The sequence below is a fragment of the Cyprinodon tularosa genome, unplaced genomic scaffold, assembly GCF_016077235.1.
Source record: "Cyprinodon tularosa strain WSP-4 unplaced genomic scaffold, ASM1607723v1 ctg415, whole genome shotgun sequence".
NCBI lineage: Eukaryota > Metazoa > Chordata > Actinopteri > Cyprinodontiformes > Cyprinodontidae > Cyprinodon > Cyprinodon tularosa.
Window position 1 is genome coordinate 394435 of NW_024039136.1, and position 17389 is coordinate 411823.

The 17389-nt window shown below is 37.2% G+C and overlaps 1 protein-coding gene across 2 annotated transcripts in view; it reads left to right on the plus strand.

Moving 5' to 3' along the window:
- The window catches only part of plod2 (procollagen-lysine, 2-oxoglutarate 5-dioxygenase 2), a 48254-nt gene that overhangs the window by 17367 nt on the left and 13498 nt on the right, over nt 1-17389 (plus strand). For both annotated transcript variants that reach the window (XM_038298786.1, XM_038298787.1), the window contains exons 2-8: nt 448-539; nt 4860-4996; nt 6656-6819; nt 10289-10401; nt 10497-10560; nt 10765-10862; nt 15109-15210. In XM_038298786.1, the coding sequence (XP_038154714.1) occupies nt 448-539; nt 4860-4996; nt 6656-6819; nt 10289-10401; nt 10497-10560; nt 10765-10862; nt 15109-15210 (770 nt within the window). The remainder of the gene's footprint in view (nt 1-447; nt 540-4859; nt 4997-6655; nt 6820-10288; nt 10402-10496; nt 10561-10764; nt 10863-15108; nt 15211-17389) is intronic.

Genomic DNA, 17389 nt, shown 5'->3' on the forward strand with positions numbered 1-17389 from the left:
GTATGGTTAACCCTTCCTTAAACCTCAACCTTCAGCACTATAGACAACTGGAAATTTTCCTGAGGTTTGTGGAAGTCCCTCTATCCTAGAAGGAAATAGATAATTGAGTCTTTAAACACAGGCCGCTGTTTTTAGATGAAATTTAAATTACAGCAGTCATTCCCAAATTGAGACATACTGTAGGTTCAGACTGCTTAACCAAATGGTCATCAGTATGTTGATGTAGGTTTGAGGTTTACAAAGGACATACCGCATAGGACAGCAGAGAGAATCACGATACTTATATTTCAGCTTAGAAAAATACATTTTTGTGGATATGTTTAAGCAAGCTTAAGCCAATTTTGCAGAACTTTCAATGTTGTCTTTTTTTTTGCAGGGATATACCCCTTCTCCCTGCAATTCAGCAGATAAAAAATATGTGATAATTTTTCACTGTCATCTTTTCAGAAAAACTGCTGGTGTTAACAGTAGCGACAGAGGAAACGGACGGCTTCATCCGCTTCATGCAAACCGCAAACTATTTCAAATACACTGTAAAGGTGAGATTATTATTACTAAACAAAGCCAAAAAAAAAATCTGTGTTGTTGTTTGTCCCTGCTATGATTGAAGCTAAAAAGAAAATAAATGCACCAAAAATCAAAAGATTCGGATAAAACTCAGAATACCAGAATTCATAATATTAACCCATATTCATGACAACTTCCAGAAAGAAGGATTATTTACACATTAGGTACAATGGGGTTTAGAAGGGTTGCTAAATAGCGCTACAGCTCATATTTTATTTGTTGTTATGCTGAGCTGCTAATTCTGGATGTCACATCATCATACCTGCCATTTAATAGCTACACTGTTGTGTTTTCTTCCATTCAAATTGTGCACACTGTAGCTCTTAGTCCCATTCCTTCACCTTTTTTGGGCTAAACAGTCAAAACTGTCATAGGGATGAAAGGAACTCCAGTCTGCTGTTATTGGAGCAGTCTGGAGGATGCTAGTTAAAATGGTTCTATATCCTTCCTAAAAAAGAACTAAAAAAATGCAAGTTACATATACTTAATACTCTCCATTTTAAACCCCAAACATATGAAGGTGTGTACACTTAGTGTACATGTAAGGTAGCAATGTATTTTTTTACAAAATTGTTGTGCCTTTGCATCCTCTCATGCAAAGGATTATGGGCAAAAATTTACCTTGGATGAAGTGGACAAGTACATTGTGAGGTCCATATGCTAATTGAACAATTAATAGGATGCTTCCCCTTCCTACCTCCTTCCTTAATTAAATTAAATTCAGTTTATTTATATAGTGCCAATTCACAACACGCCATCTTAAGGCACTTTACAGTTCAACCAGATCATATAGTCAAATTGATTCAAAGTTTTCTATCTAAGGAAAACCAGTTTATTGCATCGACTCATTGACTCAAATACAATCCCTCACACTAAGCATGCTTGTAGCGACAGTGGAGAGGAAAATCTCCCTTTTAACTGGAAGAAACCTACAGCAGAACCAGGCTCAGTGTGAGCGGCCATCTGCCGAGGCCGACTGGGGTTCAAGGAGACAGAAGCAGAGATACTGTAAGAGATAATGCAAGCAGTATTCGCACAGCATTTATTGTTTCAACTGCTTCCTCTTTGGCTCAACTGTACTTACTGATTTGCACTATTTGGATCTTTCTCTCTTTTTAGCTGCCATTTGGTTGTCCACTTGATTCAGTTGTAACTATGATTGGTAATTCAACATAAATAGTAAAATATCTTCAAGATTATGAATTTTTCTTAAACATTATTCTATCAAGCTGTTTTTTAAACACATTTTCTTATTTATTTATTTTTTTTGCAAGTTTTGTTTTTATTTTTTTATTTATAAAACAATACCGACATTGAAGCCTAGAGAATTAACCGATACCTATATTTACTTGATAAGACATTGGCACGGATCATACATACTCTTATTACTTATTTTGTTATGTTGAATGTTAGAAAAGGCTTGATCATGTGCAATTAGCAAAACAGAGGACAATAGTCAACAAAAAAGGTATGAATAGAATTGAGCCACGTAGTATTGATAAATGGGTTACAAAAACTTTAAAGAAACTTTAGAGATTTTCTATCTGATTGTCAAAAGCAGAGATTTAAGACGCCGGGCACTATTACCTTTTTTTATATCTGACTGATGTCTGATGATAATATCAGATCAGAAGGACACCCCTACACCTTATGCATGAACATTTCCTGCTAGAGCTGAATACAGACCAACCATCTTTTAAAGCTCTTTCATTGGCTGTCACCTCATGTCAATCATTTTCAAAAATGGTGCTGTGTCAGTATGTGAACTTATTGCAAGAGAAGCTGTCAGTTTTTTTTCCTCGGGACGACTAGTTTTGACGTGCTATCATAACAAATTTAGGATTTGTTGTGATAGCAAGCTAATACACAGCAGAACACAGGCACACCCAACATAGCGCTCCAAAACTCTGATGGATTTGTATATTTTTGCCAGGAAAAGCAAATATTGCTTTTTTTTCTTTCTCTTTTTACTAAAGAAAAACAAGTTTTTAGGGAATACACCCAAGAGGAACAATTTTTTATGCATTATTATGTACAAAATGAGCCTATGCATGCCTTCTACTTACATTTGTGAAGGCATCTACAGTGTAAAATATATATATTTTAATATGGTATTCTTCACATAAATGTACTAATAGAGGCAGTTTCATGGCATAATTTCACTAGTATGATCATTTTCTTTAGAAAGAAAATAATGATGTCTATGAAGTTGGTAATGAAATAATTTGTGAAGATCACGCAAAATAAATGAAAATGGACACATAACAAGGCAGGTATAGACCAAGTGGTATGTGGTTAACCTTTTAGGAACTGTATTGATTGTTAATTTCAGAACTAAAATTATCTCAGTCTCAATCCCTCAAATCAGACCTTGGTTTTCAAAAATCAGTTTTAACACTGAGCAGTGATATAATAGCATCTTTTTTTTGGCAACTGGTTACAGATTTTTTTGTGCTTTTTGCGATTTTTTTTGCTTCTCTTAATTTGTTATTCTTCCTTATTTTATTCATTTGTACTTTGATTGTTTATTTGAAAGTTGCTAGCCTTGTAAAATAATTTCTTCACTGAAGCATTTAACTGGAAGTTGGTGTATTTTCTTAAAAAAATATATTCTTGTATTATGGAGAGAAATTGCTTATCTTTGTTTTTTAACTAAACAACCCTTGCACTGTGCAGGAAAATACTTACCACACACACTTTACAGAATTGATTGAGCCTTGTTAAAGAGAACAAAGAAGTGCAACAAGCTGTGAAAGTCTGCCATCCCAAAGGGAAACCCCATGATGCCCACACAATCATTTCCCTTTGTGGTTTCAAAAACAGTTTTTGTTTGTTTTTAGCCATGTGGTTGGCAGTGGCGCGTCTGCACTGGTATCCTCATGTGCCCTTATTTGCAGTACTTTTAGAGCAGTTTGATACTAACCTAGTTTGAATTTGACATAACAAAACTTATGGGCCACAAATCTTAGCTGCATAAGGTAACAGTCAGTGTTTTAATTTACATTCATTTTTATCAAATAAGAACATTACTGAAAAATAACTTTATTCCAGGGAGAGTTTCTGCTTTTAACAGCAAATTTAAGATTAGAATATTACAACAGACCGGTAAACATTTTAATAGAAATGTCAGCTTAAACTAAACCAAGTTTAACACCTCTTAAAAGCTTTTTTTTAATGTACTTTAAATCTGACAAACAAGCTTCATTAAATAAGATATTCTAATTTACTGAACATTTCTGTGGTAGATTCTAGATTTAATGTTCCAGTATAAAACAGATGTCTAGTTTCCTGCAGGTCCTTAAAAATGTATATTGCATATTTTTATTTTTGGCAGCACATACAGTGTCACATTTTAGAACAGAGGATCCAGTATTCAGGCAAGAGAGATAGTGGGATTATTCAAAAAGTGTTTATTTAAAAACTGCCTCGGGATCTTCTGTAGCAGCGGATGTAACTAAGCCTGGAAACTCTGCGGAAAGGAAATGCTGGTTAGTGACCTTGATAATCTGACGGAGGACGATTATGAACATGAGTCACTAACCTGTTTTACAAGTTCAGTTACAAGTTCAGTCCATGCCCAGAGAACAAGGTAGGATCCCGCCAGTTGGGGCGGGTGCTGCCCAGAGCGTCCCAGATGCTGCAACCCTGGACAACATACAGCAGTCCGAAACCAGGTCAGGCAAACAGATCAGAAGAGGAACAAGCAGACTTAGAGGTCCAAGAGTCCGAAGCCAGGTCAGGAACAGATCAGAGAGAAACAGGCAAGCTCAGAGGTTCAGAAGTCCGAAGCCAGGTCAGGCAACCAGATCGGAACAGGCAGGCTCAAAGATCCAGGAGTCCAAAGAAAGTTCAGGCAAACTGTTTAGACAGGAACAGGCAGGCTCAGTGGTTGAGAGGCAGAACAGGTCAGGATCAGGAAATCAGAAACACCAGGGTACTCTAAAAACCATTCACCATTGGCTAGAGAGAAAAAGATAATCTGGCCCTAATGACTGGATGCAAGCCCCTTAAATAGAGGAAGGAGCAGGTGGATAAGATGAGCAGTGATGGGAAACCAGGCAAAGTTAGACAGGTGAATGGAATGAGTAATTAAGCCAGTCATCAGTGCTAAGATAATGACATACAGTGTAAATGGGAATTAATAAAATATTCCTTCCCGCCAATCATTACATATAACTATGGAAGGATCAGCCCAACTTTTAAGGTTATTCTGTTAGGAAACTAATGGTAAATGTGGAGAACTGTTTGTCTTCAGCCTGTTTACATTTTTGACATTTTTTCCCCTGTTTTAGGTGTTGGGAATGGGAGAGACCTGGAAAGGCGGTGAAGTTGGTCGTTCGATTGGTGGAGGGCAAAAAGTCAGACTGCTGAAGGAGGCCATGGAGTCTCTGGGTGATCAGGAAGATCTTGTCGTCTTGTTTGTGGATAGGTATGTTATTAACCAAACTTATATGAAGCTATCTATATTTTGTATTAGTCTTTTCATCATAGTGTCATATGTTCTAGCTATCTTGAGTTTGTTTGCTTCATTGTCATCTTCAGTTTGATTTACCTTTCATCTAATCTAGATTTAATGTCCAACCGAGAAAAAGATGCAAAGCACCTTTAATTGTAGTATGGCACTAAACATCATGTGCTGTAATGACAGATTTGAAAGCCAGAACCCCTTGGTGAAAGGTGTTTTGGGTGGAGCAATAACAGCAATCAAACATTCCGTGATAAGCATCATTATATGTGAGGAGAGATATTCCCACATGCAGTTAGATGAATTATAAGCTTTGAACACTGATAGATATTTTCTTTCAGAGACAAAGTGAGGGGTTTAAAACTGCATGTGTTTCTAGGGCCTTTCTCTTTAGATACGGCAAAAGATCACAATATTTACATTATTGTGTTATATATATTCTCAGTCAAAGTTTCAATCTCTTTAAATCGAGTAGTTAGAAAATAATGCTCTTAACTGTAAAACTGTGATCTGTTAATCTGCTTTAATACATCCGAGGATAGTGAGTAATTCAGGATATGTTATATATTAAAATCCTCTTGGCTCAACAGGATGGTGTTGGCATGTTCTGCCTTTGTAATAATCACCTCCTCACATTATGTTTGTAAATTTATTTCAGTGACCAGAGCTTAAGGGGGTTCTACATTCCATAAATTAGAAGGTCTATGCTTTTTAGTTGCTGCTCACCTTGCTGCTGTGTTAAACTAACCAAGCACACAATTTAGTGTCTATTCAGCATATCCCCAATTAACATCAATATTTTAGTCTTTTTATTTCCACTACTGTAACTCCTAGGTTTTGGTAAATTCTGCAGACAGCTGCAAAACAGTATTCTCAAAATCACAACTGAAAATCTAAGGTTTCCAGGTTGCATTTGTCTTAAATTTATTTCCATGTAATTCTCAGACGAAATTTAAAATGGTTTCATGACAAGAGCCCTATTTCAGTGGTACAAGTGATTTAATATCTAACAAGTGTCTAGGGATCTTTATGTGAACATGTGTCTGCCAGATGTGGAGCAAATGTTTCGACTTCCTCATCTACGTCAGACTTCCTTTTATGATTCAACCTTTACTTTTGCTGCCATGCTCTCTCTATAAATGTTCCTTAGTCTGGACTACTTTTAGACTTGCACTACCCCATTAATAGAAGGTGTTCTGTATTCAATAACTCTGTTGTGAAGCCATAATGTTGTTTAGCTTTAAAGGTTCACTGTGCCCACCAAAGCAATAAGACATCAGATAACTCAGGTTACTGATAATTATAGGGGAGTGGTGGCCTAGTGTTGTTGAAGAAGAACTATTTACATAAATTTGAATGTACAAATTTGCAATCAAAAACGATTAATATCATTATTAAAGATCTGCCCTGTGAAACCATTATACTGCTCAGGCTTCCAGAAAACCAGAGACAAAGCATGTGGAATTTTTTTTTTTCCTTTTAGATTTCTATCAGACTCAGGCATGTAAAAGCATATGCTCTGTGTCAAACTTGATGACATATGTTGAAGAGAAGACTGCTCCTTTAGGATATGTAAAAGAAAAAAGATTTCTTACATTTTGTTTTTTTCTTCTCCCTCTCAAGCTATGATCTTATCTTCGCTGGGGGACCAGAGGAGATCCTGAGGAAATTCCAACAAGCCAATCACAAAGTGCTGTTTGCTGCAGAGGGGCTGATATGGCCTGATAAAAGGCTGGCTGACAAGTACCCTTTAGTCAGAAGTGGCAAGCGTTACCTCAACTCTGGAGGTGGGTTTCAAGAGTTTAGTTTGCCTTTATGAGCTAATATGTTTTTACGGTTTGCTGAAAGCCTGATCATTGCTGTTCACACCACAAAACTCAAAAGCAGAAATCTGTTAACAAAAGTATAACATTGCTCCAGTTGTTGATCTTGTAAATTAATTTTTACCATAAAATATGCTCTTTGACAAACACCAAAATACAGAGAACCACATTTTCTCATTAGCAATCTAAAATTGATCCTTACTCTGATTGAGACACTGTAGCTTAACATTAAACAAGCTGTTTATCCTTCCAAAAAAAACATTTTGGCAAAACAAACACCCAACTTAAAGGACCACAACCCTTCCATGTTTAAAATAAAAAAAAATTTAAACCTTTATTTTGGTTTCTTCAGGTAATCTGTGCATGATTTTTGAGTCATCTAAAAACATCTATAAGGTGGAAAACACAACACTGTATCTTGAGGTACAGTGCAGAAACACTATGCAAGAAACACTGGAATCACTGTTTGACAGTGTAGCTATTTAAACTGTCTTTCTTAGTTTATAACAGCTTTTACTCACTGATGTAGTCATCTTTCTATAGCATAAGTACAGTGATTGTATATTGTGCTTTAATTATGTGGTACATTATGTCTTTACTTTGAAATAACTACCTCCAAGCTGTTACCCATATTTAACAACACATTAAGCTATGTCTAAAATTTGCAGATTGCAGTCTTTTTGATGTATGTGTAGTTTACGGTTAAGTAGATTTGACAATAAAAAACTCAGTGCAAGTAATGTATAGTGAAAAATGTTTAAATCAATATGACATTTCTTCCCAAGTTTGAAGCAGTGTTACCCTCATTTTGAACCACTTACTAACCAAAGTAACTGTGTGAACTCTGTTTAACTCAAACCACTATCAGCTGTCAAACTTTGAAGACTGGCAGGCCTTGCTGGAATTCAGTGGGCCAAGCGCAGACTTAAGCTGTCTTTTGTGCAAGGAGTATTGGAGCACCATCTAGGAGTAGCAATAGCCTCATGTTGTTTTTTAAATACAAAACCCCGAACTAATGCCTAATTTATGGAGTGAAATTGGAATATATTTTCCAAGTAAACCTGGATTTTCAAGAATTTCCTGTCAGTGGTGAACAGGATATGGGAGGAGATAATTTGTGTGTTTAACCATAAGCTTAAGCATCTTTTTTTAGTAGTCATCTTCCTGGTGGTTGATGGGACATATATTACGGTCTCGTATGGGGATAGCTCGAAAACCTTTTACCAACTGTCCACATTTGTAGAACTCAAAATAGGTAGAACATTTTGCAACAAAGCAAAAGCTTATTTATGGTTAACCTAAACCAGTTTCTTCCAGTTCCCTGGTGCTTTGGACTGCTTCTTTCCCTGTGGTCATCAATTTGGTCTGACCTCCCATATTGGAGTCTTACTGTCTCAGACTGATCAGAGACTGTTTTAAGCGTTCATTGTCATTGACTTGACATGTGGATTTGTCTTGGGCCCCCGAGTGTGCCACAGTTTCCATTAAATTGCAGGTTTTGTTTGTATTCCGGCTACCGCCCAAGTGACCGGTGAGGAAAGTTTTATAGCATTTGGACATGCACAGCTGTGTCAAAGAGGGTACATAACTCTGGAAATGGAGTCTAAATAGATATTCTGTGTTTGTCTTGTCTTTTTGTGGATATTAAAGCAGAGAAAGAAAAGGAGATACTTAGTATCTAACATGGTCAAAAAGGAGCTGTTCTGTTCAAGTGTTTCCCCCCTATGCAAAAATAACATCATGTGTTTGCATATAAGAAACACATGATCTATAAGATCATGTGTTTGCATGGTCCTAATGTAACTTAATTTCTATATATTTCCTTTTTTTAAAACAAAGACTAAAACTACAGTCAATCCTCAGTTCATCAGTTAATTTGAACACATAAATGTCATTTTACGCATTAATTCCAGGCATTAAGGCATATTCACATGGGGAGGATGGCTTTCAGACCAATCTCGAACAAGATTATGAAAGAGGACTTAGCCTACTTTAAATATGGCAGAGTTGTGCCCTAAACCCTAGATCCCTCAATCACTATATAGAGTGGGAACTATATAGAGGACTTTATAGTAAACTTTTAACTGATCGTTTGGAGAGATGATTATTATTTTTCGCTCCCTGTTGGTCACGTAACTCCGCCTCCACCACACAGTGTCTGTGACATCTTTTTTTTATTAGTCTCCGCGTGGGGTAGCCTATACCAGCCTATGGCGACAGTGGGACACTGGAGAGCAAATCCCAGAATGCTTTGCGAGGAGAGTTTTCCTTGCAAAGCATTCTGGAATATATCTGCTCCTCTAGTGACCATGGGTGATCACTACTTTTGAAAGTGCATTGTGGGAAATTTTGAGTCACCTACCTTTTCATCCACTAGATGTACACACACTAATTAAAAATGGCATAACCACTATATAGTACCTTATATAGTGATTAGGGCAGGCATTCAGACACAGCTGAAGTCTTAGCATTTCGCAGTTGTAAAATTGCAAAAACTTTCATTTTTATACAGTTGGCTCTTCAAAAGTTTCAAAGAAAGAAAAGCAATTTGTTGTAAACAACCATTAAACTGAATGAAAGTGTTTATCCTCCAATCAAATGTTTAAGACCAGAAATAAACTTAAAATAAAAAAAAAGTTAATAATGAGGAGCTGCCCGATTCTTGTTAAACACCTTGTTAAATAAATTGCTGCAGGTGGTGTAGAGGGCTTCATATAAGACATCCACTGTCTGAATTGGGTTTCCATGTTTGTAAACATCCCTTGCCATCTAACCCCAACAGTTCTCAATTGGATTGAGATCTGATAAGGACGCAGTGTGGTCCAGAAGAGTGATGGTATTTCTCCACAAGAAGACCTTTGTCAGACAGATATTGTGAACTACAGTGTGGTCTTTTTTGGAAAACCCAATAATCACAACTTAGTCAATGCCCCTTTCAAAATCTCCACATAGCAAGCTGTAGGCTGCTTTTGACTTCCTTTCCCCGCTCCTAGCTTTTGCATTATGTCATGATTGTTCCCTGACTTGTTTACAGTGTCTGTCTGACTTTTTCAAATGATGGGATAATTGCGCACAGCAGCAATGTAGCTAAACCCTACAATCTATTACTGTGGTTGCTGTCCTTGAGTGACAGAGTGAGAGAAAAAAAGGCTAAACCTAAAGAGGAGACTGCCATGGGAATTACATTTAGTGTGTGATGCAAGATGGTCATAACAAGTACATTGCAACAGCTTTAAAACATTTTTGCAAACCTCTGTGGAACAGTTAACGTCCCTGCCCTGATTATTGCCAAAAATCTTACTTAGTTTTAGGCATCCAGGCTTCCCTAGAGTTGGAGGCTGTTAAGCCAGCCAGCAGTCTGCCAGTTGTGTAAACACCTCTCACCGTATCATTTACACGTTGGTAAGCATTTCATGTTGTTAATTTCTTGCAGGTATAATTGGGTATGCCCCTTATGTAAACAGAATAGTTTCACAGTGGGATCTCCATGACAATGATGACGACCAGCTCTTCTACACTAAGATTTACCTGGATCTATCGAAAAGAGTATGTTGTTTTTTTGTATCGTTCCTCTGTGCACACAGCATCTGTTCAAAAATATTTCTGACAGCTGAGCATATTTCTATCTTTACATCTTACAGGAATCACTTAACATGACTCTGGACCATAAGTGCCAGATTTTCCAGAATTTGAATGGGGCAATAGGTAAGTAATCCCATTTAAAGCCAATTGGTACATTTAAAAGCCATCATGCGAGTGAGAACAATTAGTTCATACTGAAGTAACTTCAAACCAACATTGAATGCTTTTTCAACTGATGAGTAACTAGTTATGGCAGCAGAAATAGCCCCTTATTTCAGGTTTTACAAGTGTGCCTTGTCTCCTTGTTTTTTTCTTTTTTCTTTGTAGATGAGGTGCTTCTCAAGTTTGGGACTGACAGGGTGCGAGTAAGAAACACGGCATACAATTCTCTGCCTGTTGTGGTCCATGGCAATGGGAACACTAAAGTGAGTACACAGCTTTAGGCGTATATAGACATGGGCTTGGAAAAGATTCCTGTGGTATTGTAGCCTTGTGTGAGACAATCTCTCTTTCTTCCCACGGAAAAAAAATGAAAACAAAAATGTATAGCATTATTTCAGTTATTGTGTAAAAGGTGCTACTGTTGCGATGAGCTAGCATCTGGTTGTTTAAGACTATAACAACATCTAATAGGTTCTTTAGATCAGAAAACATAACCTGGTAAATTTAACAGTAACCTTAAAAAGCATGTATTTAACAGAAAAAACAAATTTCTGTTTTTTCCATTTTTATAGAGTAACATTAATTGCAACTACTCTATTTTAGTTGTGTAAACAGTCAGGCAATCTACTCATTAGAGCCTGCAGTCAGCAGACTGACTAGTATATTTTCCATGAATTGTCAATTGTAGGTAATTTTTTGCCAATGTTGGTCATGACTTACCAAGGAGTCAAATCTACAGCAAGATATACAGTAAGGCAGTGGTTCTCAAACTTTTTCTGTCATTCCCCACTTTGGACAAGGGGGAATTTTCAAGCCCCGCCTGTCCCCATCGCCCCAACACAATGCTAATGAAATATGCAACTATCTTAAAATTTTCCAATTTTATTGAAGTCACAAGTAGTATCTAAATACAAACTATCTACATCAAATAACAGCAAGCTCAAAAATAAAGAAAATAAAAATGCAGCTGTGTCAAAATTTGTATCAAGCTCAAAGATAGAAAAAATTGCCACTCTGCAATCTGTTAATAAAAGAAAAGAAGTGAAATCCATCTGGCAAGACAGGTCTATTTATCCCTGCATTAGTGGCTGCAATGAGCCTGTTTTGCATTGCACAGTTTCTCAAAACGGGGTTGCAGGCTTGATACTGCCACTCTCAAGTCATGCTCAATGTTCAGCTGAGATCTGTATTTTGTTTTCAGTGAAGCAACAGTTGAAAAGCCCATCTCACAGAGATATGATGTGGCAAAGGGAAGAAGAATGCACACAGCTCTCTGACCGATGAGTGGATACTCCCTCTCCACTCCAAACCAGAATTCACTATTAGTCTGAGCATTAAACCTGAGCCTCAGGGTGGAGTCAGACGTCATTTCAATAAACTGGTCCTATTTATTTAAGATAAAATATTTCAAATTCAGTTATTTATGATCAACCTGCGCCGTCAATCCCGGCGCATGTGCGCTTTATTTGCAGTCTGGACGCTGAGGGTAAACATGCTGTGTCTCTGCAGCGCTGAGAGGGACTCCTGCGATAGCGGGGGAGAACGGGGTTGGGACGGAGGCGCCCCACGGCAGCACCTGCCGCTGGAGGACAAGAAAAGGAACGATACGTGCTTTCACGTAAGAGTCTCCAAAAGTCGCTAATTTGTCGCTAGTCCCTTTTTTTAAAAAGAGTCGCTGGAGGGGTCTAAAATATAGCGACAAAGTCGCTGAGTTGGCAACACTGGGGCGCGAAAGTTTATTCCGTTACAAATAATATGCCGACGTCACGTCAATCATTATTTTGGCACTTCAGTTCCAGGTGAAATTTTTCTCATATCTAATGTTCTTTTAATTAGACTGCATGTAGGCTATTAATGATTACTTTGTGGGTTTGATTGGTCTAAAAAGCGGCAACATACAGCTATAAAGACAGTTTGCTCTCACACATTCTACATTTATAGTCACACACACACACACACACACCGGAACTTGGCGCGCCCCACCTGTCACGTCTCAATTCCCCACCAGTGGGTCGCGCCACACACTTTGAGAACCGCGGCAGTAAGGGAACCACAATTTCCCCTTTGTGGGAGATTAAAAGGATATTCCATTCTAAGTTACTGCCCATGCTTTTTTTTTTTTTTTTATCCAGCAGATGCTATATAAACTAGGGGTGACTAGATCTGCAGACATTTCCCACAAAATCAGCCTTATATCCTTTTTTATAGTGGGCTAATACAATTGAGACCCATGTATCAATGCAAACACTTTGCACAGTTATGTGTGTCCTGAAGCCTGTGTGTGAGGTTCACAAATGAAATTAAACCCTCTGACTGCATTTCTTCACCTCCCAGCTAATGTGTGTTAAAGATGGTCTGTTTGATAAGTGTGCCCTTTATGATGTCATAAGGGGGAATAAGCTGTCAATAGCAGTCTGTAGCAGCCCATTGGTCAAGTTATGGCCTTCATTTAGTGTATTATTCCATGCTCCATGGATACATTCAAGAACTCTGACTGGTTGTCATGGTTGCAGCTTGTAGGGGTGCGTCCTTCAGCAGAACGGGGGGCATGAGAAGCCAACAATAGTTTCTCCAGAGGAGCCCTAAATAAGGAGACTTTTGGTAAAGGCTGTCTGCCTAATTTGAGAAGAGATTTCCTGCATAATGGCAAAAAACATGCTCTGGGTCTCATTGTTAATATTAATATTTTTTTTATTCTAAATGTAGAATAATATTGGACCTGTAAAAGAGAGAGTAAAGTTTAGCCTTCTGACAGCAGTGAGCAGCAACAAGCTGGGAATGGGCAAAACTTCATGGCACTATGCTCCATAAGGCTTGTGAAGTACACTAACTTCACTGGTAAACTACCATCAGGAGCTTAAACCCCATTAACAATGTAACAGACTTTTTATTTTTTAATATAACTTTTTAAAAATCTTACACTGATGTTAAAAACCTTACACTGATGGATTAAAAGTGCACTTTCCAATTTTTTTGAAAAAAAAAGCTATGTATATTTGAAGCTTGCCAGGTGACCCTGACCCTTATTGCCTGGTCATTAGTCATTCATGTCATGGTTTGTTTTCTTTTGACCATGTGTTTCTCATTTGCTCTATACTATCTCACAGCAATCAGTCCAAGAGTCACTAAGTTAACAGATGTCTGTAATATAACATTATCATTTTAAAATGATGAAACATTTTCCTCCATTTTATTCATTGCAATCTTCCTTCTCTATCAGGGCATTGAGTTATGAATCAAACCCATTATTGAGTCATTTCTCCAAAATGTCTTAACAGCTGGAGGTGTAGCTCTTAATGTTAGAGCACAGTATCCATGCCTTTCTAGGACTGGAAAAACCCAGCTGAATGTCTGGCCTTGAATATTTCCTAATGTTTAGTCATTCTAATTCCATTCTAGTTACAAGCAAAGGATTGCAATTTAATCTCTACTTTAATGTTAAAAGTAGCACCTAGACAAATTAAATTCAGCAAGCCTCCTACTTAAAAGCAACCTAAGTAAAAAACAGCATTGTTAATGAACAGAATATTTAGGGAACTATTTGTTTTTGGAGACAACATAAAAGTCTCTGCAGTGGTCACAGTTATTTGGCAAGAAGTAATTTAATGAAAACATATTTTTCGCTTTTAGTTTAGCGAATAAATGCTCTACCTAAAACTGCATTTTCCTTATGTGCCTGCCAATATGTACAGGGAAATTAACAGGCTTTGCTATAACAAAAAAAAAAAAAAATACAATTTCACAACATTTTCCCTACAATTAAAGTTGATTTGCATTCATTGACTTTATACTTAGACGACATTCATTGTCATTTTGTATACAGAGTGTATACAATGTGAAATTTCGATGTGTACAGCTCTCATGACATTTCCATTTCTTAAAGTGCAGCACTGATCAGATGCAGACATTGTGGGAGAAAAAACGTGGTGCAAAAAACACATAATTACACATTAGTCCTCCAAAAGTTCCTGTATTAGATTCATACGCATTTTTTCAGTTAAAGGTATAGAGGAGGATGTTCTTTTTCCAGGTGGATCATCAAAATAAGTGGTCTTCCTAATTGTCAATCATTCTGGTGATATGTTTATGTAAGGCTGTCCTACATCCTCTTCCCCATTTTCACTTACCGGTAGTGAGTCTTGTCGTGGGGAGAAATTGCAAATCTTCTTTTTGAAAGTAAGCTTTTAAAAGCGATGCAAACAGCAACTTTTAAACAGAGGATAAATGAGGAGAAATGGGTTTGTCTATGCTATCGCACACATTTAATAGGCATTCCCTCTCTGGATATTTAGTGCTCCATGAGAACAGTTAAATAAAAATAAATTGTGTTCTTCACTGGTGTAATAGAACACATAAAACATGTAAAGCAAAAAACTTTTATTTATATGAAGAAAAAAAAATCTACAAGGTATTCACTTATTTTTATTTATTTATTTTTTACTTTTGTGAGAACTATTTGCAGAACTATAAAAAGGATAACTTATACACGGATTATGTTTTTCTCCCCAGATTTACTTGAACTACCTGGGGAACTACGTGCCAAATGCATGGAACTATGAACATGGCTGCTCACACTGTGATGAAGATCTTTTGGATTTGTCTCAGTTACATGTAAGTTATACACATTTAGAACTTTTCCATCTGTTAACAGTACTTGTTAATTTTAAATTGGCTTCCCTGGAAAGTTTGTTTTTAACTTGATTTTTGTGAACTTAGGAAAAGATGAAAAAGATCCCTGGAATTTCCAGTATGAGCTATCTATCTACCAGTAACTGTCTAGACAGGCAGTGTACAGCCTGGTTTGTCTTCTTTTAACAGATAAGTGAGACTGTCGGTTCTGCTCTCTTTCCAGCCAGAGTAGCTGTATACTTTTTGGACTTTTTAAGGAAGACAAGCGGGATGTGAACCGCTCGGAAGCATTGCATGGCTGTGGTGCAGGATATGGTTTCTGAGGTTCTGAGAAGTGCTCATTTAAAGGGGAGTCACTGCTGACCAGCCTGCCTTTTAGTGGGCTCTGCAATGTGGCTTTCACTCACTATAGTGAGTTATAGCGGTTATGCTGAAAATTTGTCAGCCTGGGATTAAGTTGGGCAAGACTTTAGAAAGCCTCTCAGACTGTGTGCTTCAATATTTGAAAGACCTCATTTATTCCTCTTTGTACATTGGGCTCTAAATCTCTTACTGAATGTTTTGTTGTTTATGAAAAATATTTTCTTAGTTGAAAAAGGCAGGGATTACATCAAGTGGATCAGAAAGAGCATTCACAGTGCTGTATCATTTCCAGATTTTTTACAGCCTTATTCCAAATGATGTGAAATTAATGTATTTCCTAACCATAGGGTTGTGGTTATGACATTTGCTGTTAGAAAGATTAAGACAAATTGATGGGAATTTCTAAACATGGTTGTGATATCTATCTATCTATCTATCTATCTATCTATCTATCTATCTATCTATCTATCTATCTATCTATCTATCTATCTATCTATCTATCTATCTGTATACATATTAGCTGAATGTTCTCTACTACACCACAAAGACAGGGTTGCTCACTTTAATTTAAATTGATTTGTTCAGAACAGCAACATTGTAACTATGAAGGAGCAAATATCTATATCATTTAGATGGTAGTATTTGTAAGCAGAATAGGAAGCACAGTACAGTATCTGTACAGTGATACATGGTAGTAGCAGTATAATGCCATGGAAATGCCTCTCTTAACCATGTAAAGGCAAAATGCATTCAGTGGATGAGACGATCGATGGAAATAAATATAGATCAATGGTGGAAGAAAACAATATTGGAGGCAGCAGAATACGAAGGCTATTGTGGATGTTCACCTTGAAGCAGGACCATGATTCAGTCCAACAATATTATGGTTCAAATCTTAGCTTAAAAGTTTGACTGCGTCTTTCTAACAATTTACTAACTAAAATTCAGAACAGAATCCATAAGGGAAACCTTAACACTAATGCCCACATGCTCTACAGTATGTCCAGTCTTACTAAAACTCAGCTTTTTTCCAAGGAAAATAACACATATTTTGTTCCTTAGAATCAAAAAGCTGGTAGAGACATACCTATTATGAGTAACAGCTTTTCAATGCAAATTTAGCAAGACTAAACACCATTGGTATGCTGCTTTGTTTAAGCACAACCATTAAAATATATAGTTCCCTTTACTCCTTTTCATGTGCACTATTTTTATACAGATAAAATACCAATTCAATACGTTAACGATTGTGGCTATAATGTGACAAATTTGTGTTTAAGTATTTAGGAATCATTTCAGAAAGTGCCACACAGGTTGTCACCCAAAGCCATGAGGTAACTATTCAATGAGCTCCTTCAATAGTTTGATAGGATCTACTATAGTACAAACATGGGTAATTAAAAAAAAGAAAAACATTTGACCTTCTGCAAAGAATGGAGAAAAGGTTGCTGAAGTAAAATGGTCTATAGAGGCATTTCATTCCACCGTTTCCTTTTATTTGTTTGGAAGGAAGACGTCTGGAAGATCAGGCCTTGAGGAAACACTGCTCCCACAGTGCCTGTCCACTGGGGTGAACTCAGTCCACTGGCAATCCTGTGTGCCTTTTTGTTGCACTTAAGCTTTGAACTTTTGGCCCTGCAAAGACGCTGGAAGTTTTATCCAACCAAAGACAAGTGTCGTGCCAGCCACACAACCAAACTTTTTGCTTCTGCCTCGTGTTAAAGCCTATTGTAAATAATTTATTTTGTCAATGCCACCTATTCCTCTTTATTGAGTCTGCCTGTCTGCAGGCCTAGTG